The 14,743-nt window shown below is 27.2% G+C and overlaps 1 protein-coding gene across 1 annotated transcript; it reads left to right on the top strand.

The window, feature by feature from the left end:
• Positions 1-9,252: 9,252 nt before the first annotated feature.
• Positions 9,253-13,879, top strand: LOC127253071 (uncharacterized). The gene is made up of 5 exons (XM_051277498.1): positions 9,253-9,782; positions 12,127-12,163; positions 12,244-12,480; positions 12,677-12,724; positions 13,142-13,879. Exons 1-5 carry the CDS (start codon positions 9,481-9,483, stop codon positions 13,634-13,636), a joined length of 1,119 nt encoding a protein of 372 aa, XP_051133455.1. The 5' UTR covers positions 9,253-9,480; the 3' UTR covers positions 13,637-13,879.
• The last annotated feature ends 864 nt before the right edge of the window (positions 13,880-14,743 follow it).

Genomic DNA, 14,743 nt, shown 5'->3' with positions numbered 1-14,743 from the left:
TTTATGTGCCCACTATAATATTAAATATTACTACTCCATCCGTCCCATAACAAAATATCTATTTTTCCAATTTAGTCCGTACCATAACAAAGTATCAATTTCTTTTTTTTTTAGTAATTGTACTATCTACTTAACATTACAAATACCCTTACAACTTACAATATATTACACAAATGCCATTACCTTTATATCACACACACTAATAAGGTTATTTTAGTCATTTCTACTTTATTCCTACTATATCCCAATATAATATTAATATTTCTAAAACTACATGTAAAAAACAAATAGATACTTCTTTATGGGACAGATATATTTATTTTTTTTTGTTTTAATTTTTGTACCCAATCAAACTTACATAATTTTATCAGATTAAGATAGTAATATTTCTTTTTAGAACCTACTTTTGGAACATATAGTAGGTAAATTATAGTATGTAGATCGTATTAGTAAGACAAATCATATTAGACAAACTTTGTATGATATAACTTAACCAAAAAAAATGTCAATTTAGTTAACTAATTTGATATATATATATATTGTATATAATTGTAAATTATATAAAAAGTAATAATTTAAAACATTGCGTATTGTTTAGTATGTAGTATTTTTAATTTTTTATTAGTTTTAAATATATATTATAATTAAAAATATATATTTTTATTTATTGAAAATAGTACTATAATATTAAAAATAATTTGAATTGAAAGTAGACACACCTATATACACACAAAAGCCAATATAAAATTAATTCCTTATACTCTCTATCTCCTATAAATAGATATTCATTTTTTTTTCATGTAGTTTTATAAATATTAGTATTATATTGGGATATAGTAGGAATAAAGTATAAATGACTAAAATAACCTTATTAGTATGTGTGATATAAAGGTAATGATATTTGTATAATATATTGTAAGTTGTAAGAGTATTTATAATGTTAGGTATATAATACAATTACTAAAAAAAGAAAATGTATACTTTATTATGAGACGGACTAAATTGAAAAAATAAATAATTTGTTATGAAACGAAAGAAGTATTAAGGTATAAGTTCAAAATATAAAAAGGTAAACTCATCCTGTAAAATTCATAAATTCAATCAATCTATTTATAAAATTGTATACTTCCTCATACCCTTTTTTTTTTCTATTATTTTTCGGATTCTAAACATTTTTGCAGATTTTTTACTTTTTTCTTTTTTCATCATTCTTAATACTATAATTTATAAAATTATTTCAAGAAAAATAGTGGGAAACTGATTTTATTTTATTTTAAAAAACTACTATCTATGTCAAATTTATTTTTATTTATTTTTTCATCCTCCATTTAAATTTATTCATAATTAATTTTGATAAAATTAACAAATCAATATTTAACTGTTACTTTTAATTCAATATTTTATTTACAAAAAATGTAACTATAATTATTATACATCATTCACATTCTTTCAACAAATGTAACTATAATTATTATACATCATTCACATTCTTTCTTTTCATTTCTTAAAACTTTTATAAATATTCTTAATTATTTTTATACTTTTATCATTTTTAATAAAATATTCATATTTTTTAATCTATGCATCAATCAAAATTGGATAAAATTAGCGGATAGAGAAAGTATAAGAATTATAATACTCCTTGTGCCCCGGTGCAAGGTTGTTCTTTACTTTTTGCACGTAAATTTTTTAATATTAGTATTATAATGGAGTGTAGTGAAAAAGACGAAAATACCCCTATTAGTATTGTGTAATATAAAAGTAATGATATTTGTGTAATATAATATAAATTTGAAATATATCTATTATGTTAGATAGATATGGAACGAATGAAAATAAGAAATGACAATAAAGGAAGGGAGGTTTCGGGACGGGGGGAGTATATATAAAATAAATGAATACATATGTATAAAGTTAAAACAAACATAAAAGATATGCTAAAGAAAGGCTTGTAATAATACATGATTTGGAGGGATCACTTTGTGGGGACCAAAATAAATTGAGTTACTTGGTTCAATGATTAATTTAATTTTAAATATAATATCCAATGGTACTTTTAATCTTTATTTAGTTTTAAAAAGTGTGTTTGTTCTGGGGTTTGGATTTTAAGTTGAGATTTGAATAATAAAAGTTTTGAATTTGAATTGTTGTATGATGTGATATAAATCGGTGTTGATGTGATGTTTCGAATATAAAATTATTTTTTAGTATAATATAAAAAATAAAAAATAAGTATTTGATTTGATATTTTAAAAAAAAAAATTGAATGAACATAATATTTAAAATTCAATCTCCAAACAAACATACCTGCGGCTAGGGTAGTAGTTGCATCTTTAATTGATGGGCACATGAATATAATAATGTTTACTATTAGAAATTTAATAAGCTACTTTACAATAATGATATTAACTATAATGTTTTTTTTTTTCAATTTTTTTTATTTTTATGATTTTTTATTATTAATTTTTAGAAGTATAAATTTTTATATAATAGTATAACAATTATGTGACCTAAAAAAGAACAATTTTTGTTTGGGGGATTGGATTAGATTTCTACTATTCTATCATATTTTTTCTCCCAAAAAATATCAAATCAAATATCTATTTTTTATTTTTTATATTATATTAAAAATCAATTTTACATTCAAAACATCACATCAATACCTATTTATATCACATCATACAACTATTCAAACTCAAAATTTTTACTATTCAAATCCCAACTCAAAATCCAAACCTCCAAACAAACACACCAAATATCAAATATAATGTGAGTTTGCAAAGCCCAAACAAGTTGGGAACAGCTCATCACTATTCTACAACTCAATTTGCTCAAAATCTTTGACCATTCTAAACCAACTCTATTTTTTTTTGCTATAAAATATTTTGAGTGTGTTTATTTAAATATATTTAAATATAATGTGTTATAAAATAAAATAATGTATTTTTATAAAATATTATGAAATTTAAATAATAAAAAGTTAGAAATTAAAAAAAAAAAAAGAAAAAACTCACAATTTTTAATTTCTCTACATTTTTTTTGATATTTTATTTTTATAAAACATTATAAAATTTAAATAGTAAAAACTTAAAATAATAATAAAAAAAATAAACTCACAATTTTTAATTTCTCTACATTTCTTTGGCTTAATCAAGTAAGAAAATAAGATCGTCCCGTAAGCGATGACGTGGTAGTGTAGGGGTTAGACTTGTGACCGTGGGGTCATGGGTTCAAACCCGACGCCTCAAATCACCTGTCACACATGGTTTGTCGTGTGACTTTTCCGTCGGGCCTAGTTTACAAGGTATTAGGTTCGGTCGGAGGTTTACCCAGTGCGCATTTTCGGATAGCAGCTATGCATTTTTTTTGTAATAATACATCTAAAATAAATTATGCATAAATTTAAGTCATCTAAGAAACGGACATAATTATTTCGAATAGAAGAAGTATTAAAATTCAAAATCAAATTTCAAAACCATACTTAAAGAAAGACATTATGTACAATATTTTTTTATTTATTTATATTATATAAAATTTTATTCTCTATTAGATGATATCTATATTGTATATATATTTTATTGAGATATAAAGCTAAAAATAATTAAAATACCAATAACACTACTCATATACAAAATAATAAAATAATATTCCATCCGTCCCGCTGCAAGGTTGTCATTTGATTTTTGTGTCATTGTATTTGACATTAAAAATATCCTTATATTTAAATAATTTACTCTAAAAATGTATTTATTGGTATTATAAGAGACTAATAAAAATATTCTTGTCTTTTCTTCTCGATTTGTACTACGTCTTGATATAATAATTAATATTCAAATATCAACATGGAAAAAACTAATGACAATCTTGTAATGGGACGGAGAGAGTATAGTAACTTATTATTAATTATTTAATAATTTACATTACTTAAAATACAGTATCCCTAACTAAAAGGTTATCTTGACCGGAACGGAGGGAATATTATTCGAACAGTCTACCGACAATACATTATATCTGTATGAACACCATAATCCAAATATATAAACAATATACTCCTCCCGTCTCATTGAAAGGTTATAATTTTCCATTTTCGTCCGTCCCAAAACAAGGTTATCATTTCCTAATTTAGTAATTGTACTACATACTTAACATAATAAATACCCTTTCAACTTACAATATATTACACAAATGTCATTACTTTTATATTACACCATACTAATAGGGGTATTTTTGTCTTTTTTACTACAATCTAATATAATACTAGTATTAAAAAATCTACGTGCAAAAAACAAACGTCACCCTTCCAACGGGACGAAAAGAGTACGATTTATGTTAATACAATACAAACATTATATAATATATAATTAACAGCACACGTTGGATTTACGTTAGATGACATGCAATTAATTTTTATTTAAAGTAATAGATCTAATACTCCATTTATTTTATATAATTTGTTTATTTTTGTTCGTTCTATGTAATTTGTTATTTTTTTTAAATATAATTATATATTTTAATTATATCTTAAAATTTATGATTTTTTTTTAAATTTTATTTTACATAACTGTTTAGTCATCGTAATCTCAATCTATACTTATTTTTATTAATACACTTCTTACTTACTTACTAATTATACAATACTTACAACTTTGTGCCCCAGTTAAAAAGGACAAATAAGGTGAGACGGATGAAGTACTATTTTCTATTACAAATATTATGTCTATAGGTATGGTGTGTTTAGTTTGTATTTCAAAACAAAACTACCATAATTTATTATTATTTTTTTAAATACTATTTTGTATTACAAAATATCAAATCAAGTTACTATTTAAATTAAACTCAAATTAAAACATCAATTTCAAATCAAAATCAAACAAATTAATACTAAGGTTTTTTTTTTTTTTTTCTTTTTACTATTTTAAATTCAAATTAACATTGTTCATTCCAAATCAATAGAAACACACTATTTTATCACATAAAATATCACATTACATAAAATATCACATCAAAATACAATTTAAATAAAAATTTAAATCAAAATTCAATTTTAAATTAATTACAAACAACAACCAAATAAACCCTAAATATTCCTAGAATTTAGAAAATATTACATTATATATATATATATTATATAAAGTATAGTATCAAATACTAACATTTTATTATATATATAATAAAAAATTAACTTACAAAATTTTCATTTTTTTTTTAAAAAAAACGGATCGTATATCAATTTTTTATTTTTATTTTATATATATATATATATGGTAAACTGTTTTTTTTAGTCCCGTAACTGGACCCCTTTATCATTTTAATCCTGTAAGTGGAGCCTGTCGCAAACTAGTCCTATAAGTGAAAAAATTTCGTTGTTTTAGTCCTCCGGCGCCGTAGACGCCCTCGTGGCTCGCCAGAGGTGACGTGTTTGCCAGGTATGGACACGTGGATTTATTTATTTATTTATTTTTATTTTTTTAAATTTTTTAATTGGACCAAATAAAAAAATAAAAAAATACAAGTAAAATTTAAAATAAATTAAAAATAAGTTTTAAAAAATGAAAAAAAATAAAAAAATCTACGTGTCCGCCAGGTCAGCGACACTTGGCGGACCCGTCACATCCGGCGAGCCACACGGGCATCTCCGTCGCCGGAGGACTAAAACAACAAAAAATTTTCACTTATGAGACTAGTTTGCGACATGCTCCACTTACAGGACTAAAATTATAAAGGAGTCCAGTTACGGGACTAAAAAAACAGTTTACCTATGTATATATAAATTGTACTTGGTTTTAAAATTATAAAAATACTAAACACATGCATAAATTCACAAACAAACTGCCATTCAAATTTTGTGGAGGTAGATGTGATGTTTTTAAAAATAAAAAAATAATGATGTAAAAAAAAAAAAAACCAATATATTCAATTTTTTATATGAATATAATTACGGACAGTGTTTAATTGAATTTAAAAGCGAATATTAATTGAATCTTTATGACAATAATAATAGTTTTTACAATTTTGGTCCACCTACGAACTTAAATTTCAATTTTAAATTAAACCGTGACGATATTAATTTTTTTTTTTTTTTTAAAAACCCATGATTTCTTCTAATATTTTTTTACTACTATTAATTTTAAAATATACTCCCTCCTCCGTCCACTTACCATGTTTATATATTTTTATTTTGGAACTTCCAATTACAAAGTTAACATTTCATTAAATACCCTACTTTTTTCCACGAATATCATTACTTTACATCATATCATTACCTTTTACGCAAAAAAGTAAAAACAAAAATGTTATTACACTACTTTTAACTACTCACTATAATTAAAATACTATTATTTCTTAAACACCGCGCCAAAAGTAAATGTAAACATTGTAAGTGGACGGAGGGAGAGAGTATTACTATTTATTTATTCAATTTATCATATGATTATTTTATCTAAAAATACAAATAATAATAATAATTATAATAACAACATAAATAAATCAATGGACTATATATTTATTTCATAATTTTTATATTGGCCATAAATTTTTGTATTTTAGTAAAAAAATATCATTTTTTTTTATTATTTTTTTTTAGTCAAAAAATAAAAGTTTCTATTTTTACCTATTTTTCTTAAAATTCATGCAAAATGAACACACAATTGGATGATAGAGGGAGTACTAGTTATGAATTTTTTTAATAAAAATTTAATATTTAATATGTTTTTTTTAAAAAAATTAAATAATAAAAATAAACAAATCAAATCAAATCAAATAATACTCCATAAGAACAAATATGATGCTTTGAATAAAATATGAATATTCTGCATTATAAATTTTCTAAAAAAATAAATTAAATAGTTAGAAAAATTAAATTTTAAAAGAACATGTGTACTAGTACTTTTTCTATCATTATAGTATATAATATATTTTCTTATAATATAGTTATTCCGTCCCATATCTATATATCTATTTGTTTTTTACACAAAATTTTAGAAATATTAGGATAAAGTAGAAATAAAGGTAAAATGACTAAATTAACCCTATTAGTATTGTATGATATAAATGTAATGACATTTGTGTAATATCTTGTAAATTAGAAAGATATTTGTAATGTTAGGTAGATAGTACAATTACTAAAAAAAAAATGGATACTTTGTTATGGAACGAACCAAAATGAAAAAATAAATAGATTGTCAAGGGACGGAGGCAAAGGGAAGGAGTATTTGAGTTTGATTGATATTAGTTTCAAAATCAAAATTGGTTTTTAATAAAAATATTATATTTATTTTTTCAGAACATATCATATTAAAAATATATATATATATATATAATCAAAATCAAAATCCTCTAAATTTAATTACTATCTAAATAAAATCCAAATTTAAAATACAAAACACATGCAAAAAAAATACCATAATGATGGAAAAAGTATTATCACTAATTGCAGAATATTCTTGTTTTAGATTAGCAATTAATTTTCAAATTCATACTGTTTAAATTTTAAATTTTTAATAAAAATATATAACTTTCTCTTATAAATTATCAAATTAAAATTACTATTTAATTAGAAAACTAATTTCAAATTTTCAAAATATCACAAAAGAACACAAATTTTAGTTGATTTTACTTTTAATTGAATTAATGAAATTTTGGTTTTGTTTGATTTGTGTGTTAACCAACTCTTTTCACTATTGAATCTACCAATAATACTACATTATTTTTTCTTACTTCCTCTGTCCCGATTATGGTATTCACGTTACCGTAAATATAAGAATTTAAGAGATGTATAATCAATTATAATTAAAATTATATTAGTCAAAATAATTATCGTATAATAAAAATAATTATAAATTACGATTAATATAACAGATTAATCTAACAAAAATTAAAAAATTATAAATTAAAATATTTAAAATAAAATGAAAATGTATAATTTTATTTTATTTTTTAAGAAATAACAAAATAAACGAGAGACAGACATAAATGAAAATATGTATACAATAAATAGGACCGAATTAATATTAATTATCAAATTAAGATATTATTTAATCAAAACTCATAAAAAATTTTCAAATTCAAATACAAACCAAGCAAACTCAATTAACTTATATTTCTTATTTAAATTTAATTATTACATAAAAGAATATATTTTATATAATAATATCATAGTTAAATATGTGATTATTTTTACTAAATATAAAATCAGTAATTTTGAATGGAATAAACAAAAATGGTAAAAAAATACTATCAATTATAAGGAAAAAAATACTTTTCTATTACCTCTCTCCTTAACTTGTCAGTTTTTAGTATAATTAGATGGGTTACATCTATTAAGAAATACAGTTAATACTAATTTATTGCCTTTATCAAGAACTTATTACATTTATGAAAATAATAAATAAATTATTATTTAATTAATTATAACTTAAAATTTAAAATTTATCAATAATTTATTTATACAAATACTAATTCAAATTTATCTCAAAAAATCATGACTCACTATATATTTTTTCAATAATCTTTTTTATATATTCAATTTTATTATTTAAAAATTTTAAAATTTTTTTATATAATCTATTTTCAACTAGTTCTTTGAGAAACCAAAAATTATTTTGGCAATAAATTAGTCCTAATTTATTTAAATCATTCAAATTTTTAAATGCTACTAATTTTATAAATTAGAATAATTTTAATATTTCATTATATAAAATTTTATATAATATTATTATAGTTTATATAAATTAATATTTTAAAGATAAAAATATAATATTTCATATTAAATATTATATATATATTATTAGATAATAAAAATATATAAAAATAAATAATTATAATAAATTTTATAAAATTATAAAGGTAATAGTTAAAAGAAAATAATTTGAATGTTGACGTGATACGGTGATATAACTTGGAGAACAGAGGTAAAAAAAAGAATACAGTAAAAACACACTTATAGTAAAGAATGCTCTAATAATACTATTTTATTTTTTATCTATTCCATATTTAAATATTGTGACATAAATAATTAAATATAATTTAACAAAAACGAAACTTTTTAGTGACGGATTCACACATAATTTAAAATTACCATATGTTAAACCAATATTAGTATTATTATTTTTTTTTTTATAAAAAAAGAAAAGTTCAAAAAAGAAAGTAATAAAAAAAAAAAGAAAGAAAAGAAAAAGAAAGCCTTTGGTGGGCGTGCATTGATGATGGGTTAGCGTCACAGCGGGTGAGATTATCAGAATCACTCTCCTCAAACTCCCCACCCCAAAACTTTCCCTTTCCCTGTCTCGCCCTCTACAGTTCTCTCTCAGCAGAGCTCTGCCTTGCCTTGCATACAGTTCTGTACAATTCTCCCTTCCCCACGCACTACACGCACATATATGCTCCACGTACATTCTTCATCGTTCTGCCACAACAAGAAGAAGAAGGGAAGGAGCAATTCTGGATAGACAGAGAGAGTCAAAGAGGGAGAAGAGATAAGTAATGGGAGGAGTCACGTCGTCCATGGCAGCAAAAATGGCCTTCTTCCCGCCGACCCCGCCGAGCTACAAGCTGATTACCGACGACGCTACCGGGCTGCTGCTGATGCACCCCTTCCCGCACCGGGAGAACGTCGATGTTTTGAAGCTTCGGACGCGGCGGGGGACGGAAATTGTGGCGGTCTACGTGCGGTACCCGCTAGCGACATCCACGCTTCTGTACTCGCACGGGAACGCGGCGGATGTTGGGCAGATGTACGAGCTTTTCGTCGAGCTCAGCATTCATCTCAAAGTTAATCTATTGGGGTAATTAATTTCTCCGTTTTCAGTTCAATTTAGGTATAGCTTTGGAAGTTGAAGCGATTTTGTTGGTGAATTGGTTTGTTCGATGCTTTTAATTTTGGGCATTTTTGTTCAATTGTTCTTTGAATCGTCGTATTTGCTGGTTAATGATTGATTCGACGCCATTGATGTGAAGATCCTGTGCTTAGTTTGTGCTTATTCGTTTCTTCATCAAATCATTGATTGATTTTTCATGCTAAAAATGAACTTTACAATGACTAACATCATCATTCTGACATCTGAGTTGTTAGCATTGTTGGACAGATGGATTCTTTGTTTTCGTGTGCTGTTTGAATGAAATGTTATAATATTGATTTCTTGGTTAAGATACGATGAAGATTTCCTCATGTATGATTTAAGATGATTCCAGTAGCTGTCAGGGTTTTAAAAAAATGCAATTATGCATAGAGGATTTACGACACTAGTATTCGAATATATAACTTAGTTGCTGCGGCAAGCCCGGAAAAGAGACTGTTGTTAAATGAGTAAAAGTTAGTGAAAACAAATCGATGGCCGGACTAGGAGAGAATTCACTACTATTCTAACACTTTGGTTAATTGTTTTCTACATAATGTGATGATTTATTTTATATTTCTCTCTTTATTTTGATTGGTCCGTCTCCTTTCCGCCGATTAGTTCATGTGTTGGGATGTGACAGCCTTGAAATGGCAGTGATCGTTTTATTTATTCGTAGAGCATGTTTTTTGATATTCAAATAATAGAGACAAATGAACATGGGGATGGGTGACATGTGCTTGGTATATTTTTTAAAAGAAGTTTCTTGTATGGATCTGCTAACCACTTAAAGCTTCACACAAGGTATTTTTTTATTTCCTTTTTCCTTTTTCTTTTGAATAATTTTCTACTAAATGCCAACATGAAGTTTAGTGTCAATTTAATAACTATTGCTTTACTTTTAAAAGTTACTCGTTATAGGATTATACGAGTAGAATAAAGGCAGAGAAGAGTGTCTATTTTTATTGTTTTTGGCCGAAGACAATATGTGGAATACTGTTCTGTGACAATAGAGTGACTCAAGCTTTCGACTTTTATTAGTCTTTTACTTACGAATAAGTTCATTGCTAAACCTTTACCTAGAAAAGTGATTTTGAGTGTGGCATAATTGCATGGGAACTCTGTAGAATTTTTTTTTTCTCATGTTAAGTAAGAGTTAGAAAGGTTTCAGTTTCAGATTCGAAAGGATTTATAGAAGTGCTGGTGTCGAGACTTATGAACTTGATCTGTGAAAGGGGAATACACAGTTTTGTAGATTGGAAGAACACCTTGGGTTTATTGGTTAATTTATACAGTGCTTAACTATTGCCAATGCATACTATCACTGCATGAAGTTTCTTTCCTCGATAATGTATCTTGTAGACGTAAGGGTGTGTTTGGTTGAGGGTTTGGATTTTGAATAGTAAAAAAGGTGAAGTTGAATAGTTTTGTGAATATAAATGTGTTGACGTAATATTTTGAATGTTAAATTGATATTTAGTATTCCTTTCGTCCTACATAATTTGCCATGTGTTTCCATTTCGGTCCATCAGCATAATTTTTTATCATATTTTAAATTTTATAATTTATAATTTTTATAACTTTAATTAATTATATAGTTACTTTAATCGTAATCATTACTAATTATAATTTTTTTAAACGTATCTTCAGTATACGAGACACTTTATGTGAGACAGATGGAGTATAATATTAAAAAAAAGATGTTTTATTTGATATTTTTGGGAAAAAAAAATTAGTGAATAGTAAATTCGGGGTAAAGTCCGCAACCAAACACACCTTATAAAATTTAATGCCTTAATGTAAAAATGCAATGTATGGTTGAATGCATATGAGAAGAGTGTATTTTTAACCTAGAAAACATATCAAATTTATTGTTGTGTGCATGAGGTAAATGATAATTTTATTTTTAACCTGGAATATGCATCAACTCATTGAGACCTAGATGCAATTTATTGTTTATTATTGAGATTGGATGATTGAAAATAGGCAATTTCCGATTCTCAGCAAAAATGTATGTCAAACATCTGTTTGTATCACCATACTTAGATGTTAAACTTGAGATAAGTTATGGAGTTCCGATCATACATGTCACTACCGACTTTACCCGATAAAGATCTTGCCAGGATACAGCCTAACCTCAATTGTTACAGAATAAGTTAGTCCACGTGGCTTATGCTTTGTTTTTTCTGATCTATTATATGCAAGCCGTCCAATTTAATTAGATGCAATCGTGTACTCGTCACTTGTCACAAAGATTCGTATCACAAGTTTCTTATGAACACCTCTTTTACAGGTACGACTACTCGGGCTATGGGCAATCATCAGGAAAGGTTTGAAACTATGTCCTTCAATTATTAAATGATTCGTAATCTTGAGCTCACTTTCTTTGCTACAATTTTCTCCACTGCAGCCAAGTGAGCATAATACCTATGCAGACATTGAAGCTGCGTATAAATGTCTCGAAGAGAATTACGGGGCTAAGCAAGAAGATGTTATCCTCTATGGTCAATCTGTTGGCAGTGGACCTACTGTGGACCTTGCATCTCGTCTGCCTCGACTGCGTGCTGTTGTTTTGCATAGTCCTATTCTTTCGGGCTTACGAGTCATGTATCCAGTGAAGCGCACGTACTGGTTTGACATCTACAAGGTACTGCGACCATCATTAAATTATTTGCAATTTATTTCGTTTCATGCTAAATGTACTTTTCTCGGGAGTCCCTTGTGTTCTCTTTAGTTTTTAGTTCTCCCATCTCTGAACCTTCTGTATTTTTCCATTTTTTTTTTTACATAAGTGTAACGTTTGATCTTGGCCCTAAGCATGACTTTATCATGGCTTTACGCAGAATATCGACAAAATTCCCTTGGTGAAGTGCCCCGTTCTGGTTATTCATGTAAGTACTTCTTCGACTTATTGAAAATATACAAACAAAATCAAATCATGGGAAGAATCATGGTTGCAACTGTGATATCCGGAGCCGATATTATAAATTAGATATAGACACATAAAGACCGAATTATATCCCTAAAGTAAACACATCCTTACAGTATTCGTAATCCTTGAAAGTCATTTAGCCTATTCAGAAAGTTAAGAGCATAATATTTCCATCCGGAAGCCAATCTGCGGATATTTACCTTCTGCCTTTTACAATATAGCAAATTTTGATTTGATGTTACCATCTCATGAAAGAAATTTCTTTCAAATGCAGACTATAAATGTCATATCCTTCGGCTTCCTATACTGCTCGATATACATGTTTTTTCTCTATATCTGCACCGTCTTGCTATATCTGGTTCTGTTTTCTTTGCAGGGTACTGCTGATGACGTTGTCGACTACTCCCATGGAAAACAGCTTCACGAGCTATGCCAAGAGAAATACGAGCCGTTGTGGATCAAGGGTGGGAACCACTGCAACCTGGAACTATACCCCGAGTACATTAAGCACCTAAAAAAATTCGTGTCATTTGTCGACAAACCTCCCGCCCAAAGGATTTCATCAAGAAGAAGCATCGACCGGCCTGAACATTCCAGGAGGAGTACTGACTGCATTGAAGCTCCAAGGAAGAGCAGTGACCGAAGAGACAAACCTAAGCGGAGCACCACCAGTCGACCCGAAAAAGTAAAACCTTTCGAGTACAAATTCCACGAGGACAAGGTTTCCAAATTGCGGGCTTCGTTCGACCAAGTGGAGAGATCTCGGAGGAGCGTAGAGTACTACGAGAAGCCCCGGAGGAGCATCGACAATCAGCTGGAGAAGGGGCGCAGGAGCGTCGACTGGCTCGATAGGATACGGCCTGGCGCGTAACAGGTACTGTAAATTTCATTGTTCAATAGGTCATTAAGAAAAAAGGTAAAAAAAAACAAGATTGGGTTAAGTTATGGTGAATTGGAATTGGAATTGGAATTGGAATTGGGAATGGGATTGGGGTTGGGGTGTGTAACTTGCTCATTAATCATCTTCACTTCATAGCTGATACACTTCCTTTCGTCCCTTTTTCTTGTTGGAATTTGATGAAAATGAAAATGTGGGTGGGTATAGCATTCGATACTTGTCGTTCGCTTTAAGTTTCGACTTGTTTTATCGTAGCCAGCCGAGCTACTTTCGATATCTCGAGTAACAAAAGTTGACCCGAGTCGAGTAAATCTTAGAATGCGTTTCTTTGTGTTCGAAAAAATAAGTTGTGGAAAATGTGGGTTGGTATAGCATTCGATATTTGTGGTTCGAGTTAAGTTTTGACTTGTTTATCGTCGCCAACCGAGCTACTTCGATAACACGACCAACAAAAGTTGACCCGAGTCGAGTAAATTTAAGAATGTGTTTCTTTGTGTTCGAAAAAATAAGTTGTGGAAAATGTGGATTGTTAGAGCTTTCGATATTTGTCGTTCGAGTTAAGTTTCACATTGTTTATGCCGAGCTACTTTCGATGATAATTCGACTAACAAAAGTTGACTCGAGTCGAGTAAATCTAAGAATTGTTGATTGTGATTGGTAAAATAAAATAAAAATAAGTGTAATTATATTGTACAAGCTTTGAGTCCTTAAATGAATTTACAAATTTGTATGATGATTGTATTATTTATAGATGTGTCCAAATTAATTACATAACATGCATAGAATACCAACCACAAATTGCCCAATCAATGAAAGAAAGAAATAATGCATTGGAGCCAAATTTGATCACTAGCATGTGCTTTTGCCTAATTGATTGTGACATCATTATTTCAATAATAATAATAATAATATATAATGAATACTTTTCAATACAAAACTAAATATATATATATATTTTATTACCTGATCATCACTTTTATTTTGTAAATTTATATAATAGTTATATAATTTTGTTCTGAAATTTTATATGACATATAATGTCTAAATTTGAAAGCATAAAAAATAAAAAGATGTAATAGC

Source organism: Andrographis paniculata, unplaced genomic scaffold, assembly GCF_009805555.1.
Source record: "Andrographis paniculata isolate CXL003 unplaced genomic scaffold, ASM980555v1 Contig49END, whole genome shotgun sequence".
NCBI classification, from domain to species: domain Eukaryota; kingdom Viridiplantae; phylum Streptophyta; class Magnoliopsida; order Lamiales; family Acanthaceae; genus Andrographis; species Andrographis paniculata.
This window is presented reverse-complemented; position numbering and strand designations above follow the sequence as displayed.